The sequence below is a fragment of the Medicago truncatula genome, chromosome 7 (genome assembly GCF_003473485.1).
Source record: "Medicago truncatula cultivar Jemalong A17 chromosome 7, MtrunA17r5.0-ANR, whole genome shotgun sequence".
Lineage (NCBI taxonomy): Eukaryota > Viridiplantae > Streptophyta > Magnoliopsida > Fabales > Fabaceae > Medicago > Medicago truncatula.
Genome location: NC_053048.1, coordinates 29,307,989 through 29,322,266, shown reverse-complemented (window position 1 = coordinate 29,322,266; position 14,278 = coordinate 29,307,989). Strand labels below are relative to the sequence as shown.

At 31.6% G+C, this 14,278-nt stretch overlaps 1 protein-coding gene across 1 annotated transcript; it reads left to right on the top strand.

The window, feature by feature from the left end:
• Positions 1-9,974: 9,974 nt before the first annotated feature.
• On the top strand, positions 9,975-12,764 carry LOC25498537 (L-type lectin-domain containing receptor kinase IV.1). Its single transcript, XM_013593464.3, has one exon. It carries the CDS (start codon positions 10,147-10,149, stop codon positions 12,136-12,138), a length of 1,992 nt encoding a protein of 663 aa, XP_013448918.2. The 5' UTR covers positions 9,975-10,146; the 3' UTR covers positions 12,139-12,764.
• The last annotated feature ends 1,514 nt before the right edge of the window (positions 12,765-14,278 follow it).

Below are 14,278 nucleotides of genomic sequence, written 5' to 3'. Positions count from 1 at the left end.
TTATTATCTTTATTATTTTTAAATATTATCTTTATTGAATTATAGTTCTGAACAAACCTATCATCCTCATGCATTTGGTTTTCAATACTCTTCCATATTAATATTTGTAACCATATGTATCATTTATATTATAATGAAATGCAATATTAATATTCTTTATACAAAATATTATTTTGACATTGACCAATTGCTACCCTATCAAATTGATTTTTGTTGGCCAATTCACATTGTAATGAATTTATAAATTAAACAAATGAACAAATTTTTTTTTTATTTTCATGATGATAATATATTAATAATATTGTGAGAGAATTTTATTATCGTATATTTTATAATTGATAGTAAATAATGAAATTTTAACGAGACTGTTTTACATGATATCATATTTCAATTATAATATTTTTAAATATGCAGAAAAATTGTATATATTCTTTTAACCTATTAAAAAGATGATCAAATTTATAATTTATCATAAAGTATAAAATCTAAAAAAAAAAATAATAGTACTAAAACAAATATTATTCACATTTTTATTTCTCTAAACTATTCTTCTTTTTTTTAAAGAAATTTTATTAAACTCTTCAATTTTTATTTTAGGACAGAAAAGAAAAACGGAAGTACATTGAATATGCATTAATCAAATTGAATCAAAGAAAATAACACTGAAATCTCACTTTTAAGTACATTGAATATGTATTAATATTACTTTTAATTTGGTCAATTTTATATTTGTTCATATGTGAATATGATGCAAGATCAGCAGCTGAAGCACATGATGGTTTCATGCCTGTTCTTACACGAAATCAGAAACAAAAACTTAAGGTACAACACGTTTTATCCAAGCAGCCTTCCAAATCCCGTGCACGGGGTGACACTAACCCGCATGCCCAATGATTTTTTATTGGTGAGATTTGGATTGACACTCTTCCAAATGAGGTGAAAATTGATTTTTATAGGATAGTTGTGGGTTACCCAATTATAGATTCCCTTAATCTACTTTTGGGTTGTTTATTTGTATTTTTCTGTTTCTTTTTCTGTTTTCTGCTTTTTTTTTTTGTGGGTTTTGGTATTGTCCCCCCACCTTTTTGTATGTAACTTTTTCCCCTTTTTTTAATAAATTTTTTGAGTTTGGCGGCATAGGATAGAGGTATCTCGGGGTGCCAACCTAGTTGGGATGTCGATGATGACTCCTTATGCATGTCCTCTCCTTGCTTAAAAAAAAAAAAATATTTGTTCATATGTTACTGTTTTTTTTGTACAAAAAGCGTTACTTATTTTATAAGTGGAAGTGTTACTTAATCATAACAAATATTAAAAATGCAGTCCAAAATATCCTTCGGTGCATTAAAATGTTTTCAAAAAATATGTTTCACCCAAATTAATAAACGCATCTAAAATTAATAAAATGATTCACCAAAATAAATGTTTCATATTTCAATAAAATGACACATTACCAAATTACCTAGTGAAATACGTCTATATATTAGACATCCGAATCGGTCTAATTTCACAAGACACACTTGTATCACTTTTTTTTTCTTTCTATTTTTCATTTTTGTTATGATAGAGAATCATGATCAAACACATTGCATTTCTACAAATTCGCTGAATCACAATCAAAAGCAAAGGGATTTTCACATAGGAGTGTTAATCATTTATAAATATTATGTAATTGAATTTCTACTGTGTTTGATAGTCCATTTGTCATCTTATTTCAGTTTGTATTTTTCTAAACACTTAATGCATGGGACTTTTACATGTAATTGAAATTTTGTAGTTATGTATTATGTTTGTACAGAAAAAAATATATATACATGTAATAGAAATTTTATAGTTATTCTTATGTTTGTACAAAGGAAAAATGATTTGTATTTGTGAACAATCATTCTTTCTAATTGACATTTCATGGTTTATGCTTTGATTTTTCTTTTTCATAATTATGTGATCTATATATTCTTATAAAGATCAAACGTTGACATCTGCAACAATATATATCAATGTTATTTTCTCTTTTTTTTGTTTTGATACAATTAGTTATATAACATCAAGGACCTAAGTATATTCATTTATTTTATTCTGGATAAAAACATTTGATGATCGAATGAAATCTTATTTTTCAAAAAAAAAATTGACTAAATCATAAAAATGATTACCAAAGAGTATGTTATTAGTTTTAATGAGAATTAATTATTTTCAAAAGAGTATGATCGCAAGATGTAACAATCTGACTACAAATTTTAAAGGGAATAACCAAATTGTCATCAAATTGAGAAAAGTTAGGCGATGATTTTTTTTCTTCAGATCATATTATTAATATTGGTGTCAAAATTAAAAATAGTATTGAATCATTAAACCAAGTTAAAAAAAAAATCGTTTTTAAATTTCACTCTCAAAGTTGACCACAAAAAAATCTTTAGTCTCAACGTACAAATACCATTAATGTCTGTCTTCTCTCCTTGCTTATCAAAAAAAAAATACCATTAATTTTTTATTAATTAACATCTTAATGTTAATTACTAAAATTAACTCACCAAAAAATATATTGAATTCGAAAACACCGTAATTCAAAATTGATATTTTTTACTTAAATATTATATTTTTTTAATTCGAATTTCAAATTTTGATGTTCTATTTTAATACCTATTTGATATGTTTGTTGAAAAAGGTAACAAGAGTCATGTTATTAAAGAATTTTAATCATTCCTATTCATGAAAATTTTATAAAAAATCATAAAGTGCTATTTTAAAGTTTCATCAAAATATGTGCAGTCAGTGATGGATGGGTAACCAATAAATAAAAAAGGTTCAACAAAATATTTATTTTCTTACAGAAAAAAGTGAAAAGAATATATTAATTTAAATCATTAATGTCACTTTTAAATTGTAACATTCTTATTGACCAAAAAATAAAATTGTAACATTCTTTGGACTTTGGCCCTCTTTTGTACCAAAATTTTTTTTTGTAACATTCTTTTCTATCATATAAAAGTGAAAAGAATACACTATTATACACATGCTGGATAATGAAATGATTTTGCAACTTCATTGTATATCAATTGCATTTTCTTGATAAGGTTATTGTAAAGGAAATAAGAATTGGTTATGAATTATTTAAGAAAAAGAAAAAGAATTGTGTTATGAAAAAATGTTATTTTTTTTTATCTTTTACAAAATGTTAATTCCATTTTATTTTTTTTGTCAGGTGTTAATTCCATTTTTATTACTGGCAATTTTAATGTGGAAGTAACAACTTTGATGGAATGCAATTATTAGTCATAATTTTTTTTTTTGTTACAATCATAATTTGACATTCTACCACTCTACTTTTTTTGTGTGTTAATTCTACCACTATACTTGATCTTTTTTTTTTTTTGTTACAATCATAATTTTATATTTTTTTTGTGTTTTTTGGAAAAATCAATTAAATGAACTGAAGAGAGTTCCTTTGATGATGATACCTATTTAAAAATAAATAAAAAATTAAGCAAACATGTTTCAGTATGCACGCCTACAGGTGTTCACGGGATGAGTCGGTTTTCATTGTAATCTATTACCCGATACCATCAAGTTTCATTAGGTTGGATCAATAAATAATTACGCGTAACTTTTTAAAAAAAATCTTAAAAATATATATAATTAAATGACATTCTATATTATACAAATTTCAAGACTTTGACTAGATTCTACAATTTTTTTTAGGTAAATCAGGAGAGAGGACATGCATCAACGACATCCCAACTAGGTTGACACCCGATGAACTCCCATCCTATACCGCCAATCTCAAATTTTATTAAAAAAAAGGGGGGAAATTACAAGAGGGGGACTAGGCCAAAACCCTAAAAAAAACAGAAAACCAACAAAAAAAACATACAAAAGAGAAAAAGAGCCAAAATCACAGCCTCCTACGGAAATCTAAACTGAGGTAAACCACACCGGTCCGCATAAATATCTTGCTGAAATTCTGATGGACTTCAATAGCAATGCATTGATCAGAGATATGACCTCTATCATTCAGACAACTCTTAGTAGCTCCAATATCATGCCAATACCAAGAAGGAACAAGCGAGAAACTAATCATAGGTTCAACCAAGAAAATAAAGTCATGTTTATGAGATACATAAAGATTTTTCAAGGCCACTTTGGTGTCCGAGTTACCAACACCACTGACATTCCAGTACATAATTAACTATCATTGATCAGAGGTGGAATTTAATTAAAATTGGAACACTTGAATTTAATTGAAACACTTTGAATCTCTATGACATGGACCGAGTATATAATAGTGTGAACACTGGGTCAATGCGTAGAAGAAACACATTGTATAGCTCACATACAATGTTAAATGAGCAAGGATGGATATATCACTGCCTGAATGCAGTAAAAAATAAGCAAGGGTCTCCACATCTTTGTGAACGAGTGTGGGTAAAGAAGTTAGTTAATGAGAGTATGACCCGTTTTAGAACATGGAATAAATTGGAAACAGTTGATGCTATCACTAAAATGAAAATTAATTTTATGTGCCAACAAGAAACTATGTGGGTAGGTGAAAAGACAAAAGAATTAGATAGTTCAAGATCTAAGCATTGATAAATTGGAAAAGTTAGATCGAGAAATGGTGTAGGCATTATTGTGGATAAGGAATTGAAAAAGGATATTGTGGATGTAAAGAGGATGTGAGATTTGATTGTATCCCACAAATTTTTAGTTTAATAAGACATCTTTATTTTTTTATTTTTTTAAAAGGAAATAAGACATCTTTGATGTTATGAGTGTTTACGCACCTTAGGTAGGTTTGGAAGAATATTCTAAAGTTAAATTTTGGAAGGATTTGAAAGGTTTAATTCAAGATATACCAGAAGGAGAAAATATTTTTCTAGGAGGGGACCTAAATGGGCATGTAAGGAGTGTTTGATAAGTTTTAAAGGCGTGAACGAGGGTATGGCCGTGAGGACATAAAAGCATAGGGTAAATCCATCCTAGATTTTTGTAGTCTTTAAATCTTACTTTAGGAAAATAAAAAGGAAATTTATTACATACAAGAGTGGGATTTCATGTTCTCAAATAGATTTATTTCTTATTTGGAATTATGACAGAAATATTTGTTTGAATTTAAAGTTTTACAAGGAGAGAGTTTAACTATCCAACATATAATATTGGTTATTGATGTAAGGTTTAAGATAAGAGCGGAGATGAGAGGCCATGATTGAGATACAAAGATCAAGTGGTGACATTTAAAGGATCAAAACCAAAGTGTTTTCCTACAAAAGATTTTGAAGGAAGATTGTGTGAAGTTACATATAAGCGAAAATGATACGTGGAACAAGATGACATATGAGATTAGAAAAGTAGCAAAAGAGACACTAAAAGAATTAATAGGTTTTGGACTTAGCTAGGAGTAAAGAATCTTGGTGGAACCAAAGACTTCAAATTAAAGTGAGAATCAAAATAGTACTTCACTAATAAAAAATAGGGATAAGGGTGATACATTTGAAGACTATTACGCATTAAGAAATTTAGCACATTCCAACCTTGATGACAAGGTTGTTTTCGAGGGGTGTGTATTTTAGGATATAATAAAGGCTTATTAGTGTAGTTTAAGGAGTTAAGAGGTACTTTTTTTAGGACATAGTAAAGAACAAACTAAGAGTTACTAACTCTACGACACCATTCAACATTTTCCATATTTTTTAGGCTGATATGTTTAAATATAAAGGACTCTCATATAAAGCTAATATTTTTTCTTTCTCTTCAACGTGCACACATATGCATGCAAAGGTGTTAATATTAATTTTGTGACTTTACATTTAATATGCAGATCTACGTATCGGTGACGTTGACTTGAAGAACCTGTGTTTGATTGAAATTGAAATGCTGCTTCAGGAAAACGGACGGTCGATTACTGACTTAAAATCTATGCCCAGGCTAAACGCAACAGATATGCTAACTTTCACAAACAAGCTTATCATTGATGAGCTAAATTACAACAAAGATGAACTGAAAAAGACACACGCTGATATGTTACTAATGCTGATTAATGAACAAAGATGTGTGTATGACAAGATCATGGAGTCCGTTGGTTCTGACGACGGTGGTTTCTTTTTCTTATATGGTTACAGTGGTCCTCGAAAAAAAATTATATGGAAAACATTGTCGGCTGCTATTAGATCGAAGGGGAAAACATTGCCCATTGGCTCTTCTCTTACTAGGTGGAAGAACCGCGCACTCGACGCTGACAGTCCCTATTGAGATTAATGAGGCATCATCGCTTACGATTGAAAAGGATAGTCCTAGGGAAGACCTGGTGCATGTAGCAAAGTTGATAATTTGGGATGAGGCTCCAATGATGCACCGATGGTGTTTTGAGGCAGTTGATCGATCAATGCGTGATATCATGTCCAAGAATGATCCCCTAAACGAGTTTAGACCTTTTGGTGGAAAGACAAAAGTTTTAGGTGGTGATTTCATGCAGATATTGCATGTCATCCGAAAAGGAACGAGGCATGATATTGTTGATGCCTCAATCAGTTCATCAAAGATATGAGCTTATTGTAATGTGTTGAGGCTTACTGTTAATATGGGATTGGGTGCATCTTTGGTACCTGTAGAGCAGGAATAAATTGCTAATTTTGGCAAGTGGATACTCTTAATTAGAGAAGGCAACGACGCTTCGGATGAGATGGTGAAATGAAGGTAGAAATTCGTGAAGATTTGCTCATATCAGACACAACAAATCTGTTGATGTCACTTATAGACATTGTGTATCTCGATTTAAATGATAACCTTGGTGACCTGCTATTTTTCCAAGAAAGGGGAATACTCGCACCAACGCTTGATTCTGTTGAGCAAGTTAACGAATATATGATGTCACTGATTCCAGGTGAAGAGAAAGAGTATTTAAGTTCTGATTCTGTTTGTCGATCGGGTGAAAATTCGTTGTTACCCTAAAATACAATATTTACATTAGACCATTGGTTTTGTAAAAAATAAAAACAAATAACAATCGGAGTTTCTGTAGCCCAAACTATATTTATACACACCAGTAAAAAATTTAACATTTGTATTCACAGACTAGGTGTATACATTTGACACTGACTATTATATAAAAAAAAATACAATTTTTTTAGTTTTTATGATTAATATAATACATTATGTCAACAAATAATAATATACAGTACGTCCGCGTATTTTTGCAAAAATATTACATATGCTAAGTTTAACAATGATTACATCTTATACTACAAATAATTAGTATAAATATAAATCCAAATACTTTAGTCGTTATGTGCAATGTTTAGATATTTTTAAATATATACAAAATTAACAAAATTAAGATGATACTTTTTTCCATATCAAATTTAAATTATAACCATACTTATATAACTTTAAGATAACATCTATACATTTGATAAAAAAAAAAGGTTTTTATTTCCCGTGCTTGGCACGGGTCACTCTACTAGTATCAGTTATTTCAAGTCGTAGTTGTATTTTTCGCACTATATAGCGATTCCCATCTTTTTATCTTTCCACAACGTATTCATTCATCATTTTATTTGCAGCATAATCAATGGTAACCGGCCAATTCCACACATTGATTTGCAGCATAATCAATAGTAACTGGTCAAGTCCACACATTCAAGTGTGAAATTAAAAATAAAAAACTATAAACGACATAGATGTTTTGATTTCACATATTCAATTTAGCATCAAACACTTAATATGTAAAAATTGAAAAAACATTTACCCACTACTACAGTTGGAAAGAAAATTTGTGGTTCAAATGTGTAACACATTCATTTTTCACTAAACTAAATGAGACGTTTCTTAGTATGACTCAAGATGATAAAGGCAATTTTAGTAACCATTTGATGTTTCTTTTATTTAGTAATAATTCGTAGCTGAGTTAGGTTCCAGGACATTTCTTAGTAGGACCCAAATTAGATTGGTATTTTCATCTTCACTTGGCACAAAATCTTATAAATAATAAACATTGAACAGCAGAACTACAGAAGCATTGTTCATTCACAAACAATAATCATGTTCCTCAAGCTTGTGTTTATGTTGTTTTTTCTTGTTACATTGGTAGCAAGTGAAGACAACAGTTTCATCTATAATAATAGAGGATTCCAATCATTTCATTTGTATCTTGATGGTATTGCTGAGTTAACCTCAGGTGGCTTACCAAGACTCACCAATGATACAAAACAATACAAAGGTCATGCTTTATATCCAAAACCAATAGTTTTCAAAAACACTTCTAGTGAAAGTGTGTCTTCTTTCTCAACTACTTTTTTATTTGCCATAAAATCTCCAGATCCAGAACTAACTCTTAGTGGCCACGGGATTGTTTTGTTGTTTCAACTTTCACCTACAAAAGGGCAACCAAATTCACTACCAGGTCAATACCTTGGTCTCTTTAACAATTCCAACAATGGAAATAGTAGCAACCATGTTTTTGGTGTTCATCATACCTATAGCGAGAGCCAATATGTCACTTCTCTTTACATATAGTGCAGCACCTAAAAAAGAAAGTTAGATTTTACAATTAGTCCATTACATAGTTTTTAACCCTGACTTAAATAAACAGTAGAGAAAAAGTTGAGATAACTCCCATTGTAGAAAATATGGTAAGCTCATTTTAGGTGATGTGGGCATGTGTGAAAAAGCCCCATAATAACACCATAACGAGGGTAAGAAAAACAGAAACTATGATAAAGTGGTGGAGAAGAAATGAAGAAGAACCAGAAAATTGAAAAGACAGTAATGTTTTTGGAGAACAAATTTATGTTATTAAGGTTACTCTAAACCTCTAAATTCCTTAAAAATTCTCTCTTTTAGAGTAGAAAGATTGCTCAACATTCAACAAATATGTCAAAAACTGTATTTTATAGCTGTCAATCCCGAGTAAATTGCCTCCTGATTTACCTCCATCTCCGGGCAACTTGCCAGCACATATGACCGACGGAACAGGCTGACTTGAAATGGCCTATGATTTTTCCATGAAGAAAAATATGAAATTTTGATTCAAAACCAATATTATCTTTATCCACCCTTCCACCACGTATTCTTTCATCATTTTCTTAGCAACCAAGCAAATCATAGACTTAGATAAGTCAATAGTAAACAGTCAACTCCACACATTCAAGTGTGAAATTAAGAAGAAAAAAACTACGCTTATTTGAAGAAATTAGACGACATTGATGTTTTAATTTCACATATTCAATTTAGCATCAAACATTCAATACGTAAACATTGAAAATGTGCACTTGGGAAAAAATATGGTGGTTCAAATGTGCACAACTATTCAAATGGTCCCAAATGAGTTACACAAAAATTCATTTTTACTAAACTAAATGAGACATTTCTTAGTAGGACCCAAATGAGATACGCAATATTAGTAACCATTTGATGTTTCTTTTGGTGATAATTCATAGCTAAGTTAGGTTCCAGGACATTTCTTAGTAGGACCCAAATAAGACTTGCAATTTTTTCTTCACTTTGGACAAAATCTTATAAATAATAAACACTGAACATAACTGCATAAGAATTATTATTCACTAATGAAATTGGGGGCCTAACTCTACCTTACAAAACAGGTTCAATAAGGTGAGGATTGTCTCCTCTATATAAACTCTTACCAAGAGTCTTATCTATCCGATGTAGGGCATGGGTTTTTCCCAATATTCACAACCAATAATCATGTTCCTTGGACTTGTGTTCATGTTGTTTTATCTTGTTAAACTCAACTAGCAGACTAAAACTCACCAATGGTACAGAAGAAATTAGAAAACATTGATGTTTTAATTTCATATATTCATTTTTGCATCAAACATTTAAAATATGTAAATATTGAAAAACGTTCATCCGCTTCTACAGTTGGAAAAAAAAAAATGTGGTTCAAATGTGTGACACATTCATTTTTACTAAACTAAATGAGACATTTCTTAGTTGGACTCAGATGATAAAGGCAAATTTAGTAACCTGGTCATGAAATGTTTCTTTCAGAAATAATTCGTAGCTAGGTTCCAGGACATTTCTTAGTAGGACCCAAATTAGACATGAAATTTTTCTTTCACTTACCACAAAATCTTATAAATAATAAACACCAAACAGAACTACAGAAGCATCATTTATTCACAAACTATAATCATGTTCATCAAACTTGTGTTCATGTTGTTTTTTCATGTTACATTGGTAGCAAGTATAGACAACAGTTTCATCTATAAATATAATGGATTCCAATCATCAAATTTATATCTTGATGGTACCGCTGAGTTAGCCTCAACTGGCTTACTAAGACTCACCAATGATACAAAACAAGAAAAAGGACAAGCTTTCTATCCAAATCCTATAGTTTTCAAAAACACTTCCAGCGGAAGTGTTTCTTCTTTCTCAACTACTTTTGTATTTTCCATAAAATCTTCATATCCAACTCTTAGTGGCCATGGAATTGTTTTCGTTATTTCTCCTACAAAAGGGCTACCAAATTCACTACCAAGTCAATACCTTGGTCTCTTTAACCAATCCAACATTGGAAACGGTGGCAACCATGTTTTTGGTGTTGAACTTGATACTCTTCTAAGTAGTGAGTTTGATGATATCAATGATAACCATGTTGGTATTGATATCAATGATTTGAAATCAGCTAATTCAACTCCTGCAGGATATTACGATGAATATAATCGATTCAGGGATTTATCCCTCTCCAGTGGATATCCTATGCAAGTATGGATTGAATATGATAGAGTGAAGAAAAAGATTGATGTTACCTTAGCTCCATATAGTGTTGGTTTTAGTCATAAACCAACACAACCGACGTTATCATTGACCAAAGATCTTTCCCCAATTCTCAACAATAGAATGTATGTTGGATTCTCATCTTCAACAGGGTTCATTGCAGCTTCTCATTATATTCATGGTTGGAGTTTTATGGTTAATGGCCAATCTCAAAACCTTGAAATCTCTGACCTTCCTGGAGAAAGAGTATTTGCTGAGAAAAAAAAGTCCAAATTTTTAACTGTTCGGTTGCCTTTGATATTGCTAAGTTTGGTATTCATCATAACTTTAGGGGTTATGTATTATATCAAATTGAAGAAGTTTGCTGAGGTTCTTGAAGATTGGGAACATGAATATGGCCCACATAGATTTAAGTTCAAAGATCTATACTCTGCCACGAAGGGTTTCAGGGAAAAGGGGCTACTGGGAGTTGGTGGATTTGGTAGAGTCTACAAAGGTGTGATACCAAGTTCCAAACTTGAGGTTGCTGTGAAAAGGGTGTCTAATGAATCAAAACAAGGGATGAGGGAATTTGTGTCGGAAATTGTCAGTATCGGTCGTCTTCGACACAGGAATCTTGTTCAACTTCATGGCTATTGCAGGCGAAAAAGGGAGTTACTTTTGGTTTATGATTACATGCCGAATGGAAGTTTAGACAACTATTTATACAACGAACCAAAAGTGAGGTTGAATTGGATTCAAAGATTTAGAATCATCAAAGGTGTTGCTTCAGGTTTGGTTTATCTTCATGAAGAATGGGAGAAAGTTGTTATCCATAGAGACATAAAAGCTAGTAATGTGTTGTTAGATTCTGAATTTAATGCTAGATTGGGAGATTTTGGTCTTTCAAGGTTGTATGATCACGGTGCCGATCCTCACACGACTCATTTGGCTGGAACTATTGGTTATCGTGCTCCTGAACATATTAGAACAGGTAAGGCTACTAAATTTTCTGATGTGTTTTCTTTTGGTGCATTTCTTCTTGAGGTTGTTTGTGGTAGGAGGCCTATAGGTCGTGTAGGAGAATATGAGAGTCTAATTCTAGTTGATTGTGTGTTTGAGTGTTGGAAAAGAGGTGATATTCTTGAGGCAAAAGATGTAAATTTGGGGACAGATTATGTGTCTGAAGAGGTGGAGTTGGTGTTGAAACTTGGATTGTTGTGTTCTCATTCAGAGCCTTTGGCTAGACCAAGTATGAGGCAAGTTGTGCAGTATTTGGAGACGGATATACCCTTTCCAGATTTGTCTTCGCTTAGTTTATCTACTTTTGGTTTAACTTTTGGGTACCAAGAATGTGTTGAGGACAAGACAATGCCGTATACTTCTGTGTCTATTGCTGAATCCGTTCTCTCTGGTGGTCGTTGATTTTAAAACGTACGTGAAATTGATGCTTAATTGGTGCATTTTGATTTTGTAATGTGTTAGATTTTGGTAAAATGGATTAAAGAGAGTTTGTTATCTGAAAAGTGAAATCATGTTTAAGTATTTTAATAGATACATGAAAGCTTTTACTCATTAAACTTTTTGGTTCTGATTTTGCATATACTCTATCTTCAAATGCAGTAAAACAACCTTCTCTTTCTCTCTCTCTGAATATAAAGTTTTGCATAAAGTTTTGCTATACCACATAAAGTTTTGCATTGGTGGGAAGTTCTGAATATCCCATTAGAATCCAAATTGCCTTTGAAGCTTTGAATACGTAAAATTCTTGAAGCCCTGGTTATGGCAAGGAAAGGTTGTTGATGATTTGAGTATGGTTTGCAATTATCTTTGAATGGCGTCAAAATTGCAGAATGCTCAATCTGAGCGGCACCAATACACCTCTACATTGCCTATCATTGTGAAGCATCCGTGTTTGTCGCCGTCGACGTCGCCTGGTTGAGTCTGAGTTTCGCGGTGAGCAGAAAGATCGCCACCGGGTTCATATAATTTTTCTATTTTTTGGAGTCTGGAAACGTAAGTGTTTGCCTGAAAACTTTTAATTTTTTTTTGGGTGAAGTCAAATGACAAAAGGATTAAAATGTGAATTTTTATGGTTTTTTTTTTTTAGGAAAAATTTGAATTTTCATGGTTAACAATAAGGATTTTAGTTTGTAATTTGAAGATTTTTTTTTATTTTCTGTACATTAGACTAGCTGACTATGCAAAATGGATAAAGTGACGCGCTGATTTGGATATGACTGTATAAAATTACTTACATGACTGCTGTTTTTTTTTCGTGGTGTCTAGAGTTTAAACTCCAGACTTTACATATATTTTGCATTGTTTTTGCCAAATGGATTAAGCTCACAGGAACACGACGTGCTAATTTGACTTTTCATACGTGGCATGTGACATTATTTTTTAAAACAAAAAATAAAAGATTAAAAAAAAAAAAAAACCTTCTGTCAGTGTCTTCTCTTCTCTAGTCTTTCTCTTCCTCCTTCTATTCTATTATCTTTTTCTAAACTAAAAAATCTCTTCTTTTTCCAAACCCACGCTAACAAAACAAATATGAGATAAACCTAAAAAATATTTGTTGTTGTTGTTGTTTGATTCTTCTTCTACTCTTCTCCTCGTTACCCTAGTTGAGCTTCATCATCATTATCAACAATAGACATTAGAATTTTTTTCGTACATTAGTTTTTTCTTGAGTATTAGATCTGGGCATTTGCATTTTAGACATGAACTTTTTCTTGAGCTTTAGATTTGATTGGTATAAATTTGATTTGGAACAGTTAACAAAAGAGATACCAAATTGAAAAACTTTGAAGAAATTTTACAGAAAAAATTGATTTTTTGTTGTTGTTGGCTCGTTATTGGTATGCTTTATTTGGATTTTATTTGATGATGAAGTCATAAATGTGAAGAAAAAGATGAAGGAGATGAGTTGAAACTGGAGGAGAAATTTTTAAAGAGTTTGTGTTTATTGATGATGATGTTTACTGAGAAAGATGAAGATCATGGTGGTGGAGAAATAAGTAATTTGCATAATAAAATTAAATTAGATTCATAAAATAACTGAATAAATACCTTATGTTGTGTTGATATGGATTGTGTTTGTCGCACGTGATGAGCGGAGCATTGGTAAAAGTGAAGGAATCGATGTTAGCGTTATCACCCATGAATGTGGAAGGTGAATTTTTTTGCACAGAGGGGTGTTTGGTGGAGGGAAGATCGTGGCGAATGATGGATCGTGACCTAAAAAATGTTGAAAAATGAATTCGTGGGCACACACATAGGTTTCACGCGCCATGCTATTGGACGTTCATGAGGGTGCGTGCGGCGACGGGTGGCAGTGCGGTTGGGCTGCAGAGGTCGCAAGAGTGAGACAAACCTATTGGTAGTGGCACACCGGAGGGAAGATGTGCAGCGACAAAGATAAGGGATGCTTAGTGGCCGTTTTGAGGCATATAAGAACAAATTGTGAAACTTAAAACTATTGATACCATGTTGAGATTGTATAATGGTTGTGTCTAATATGAACACACTGAATGTTTATTTATATTCATATGTTTGTGTGTAC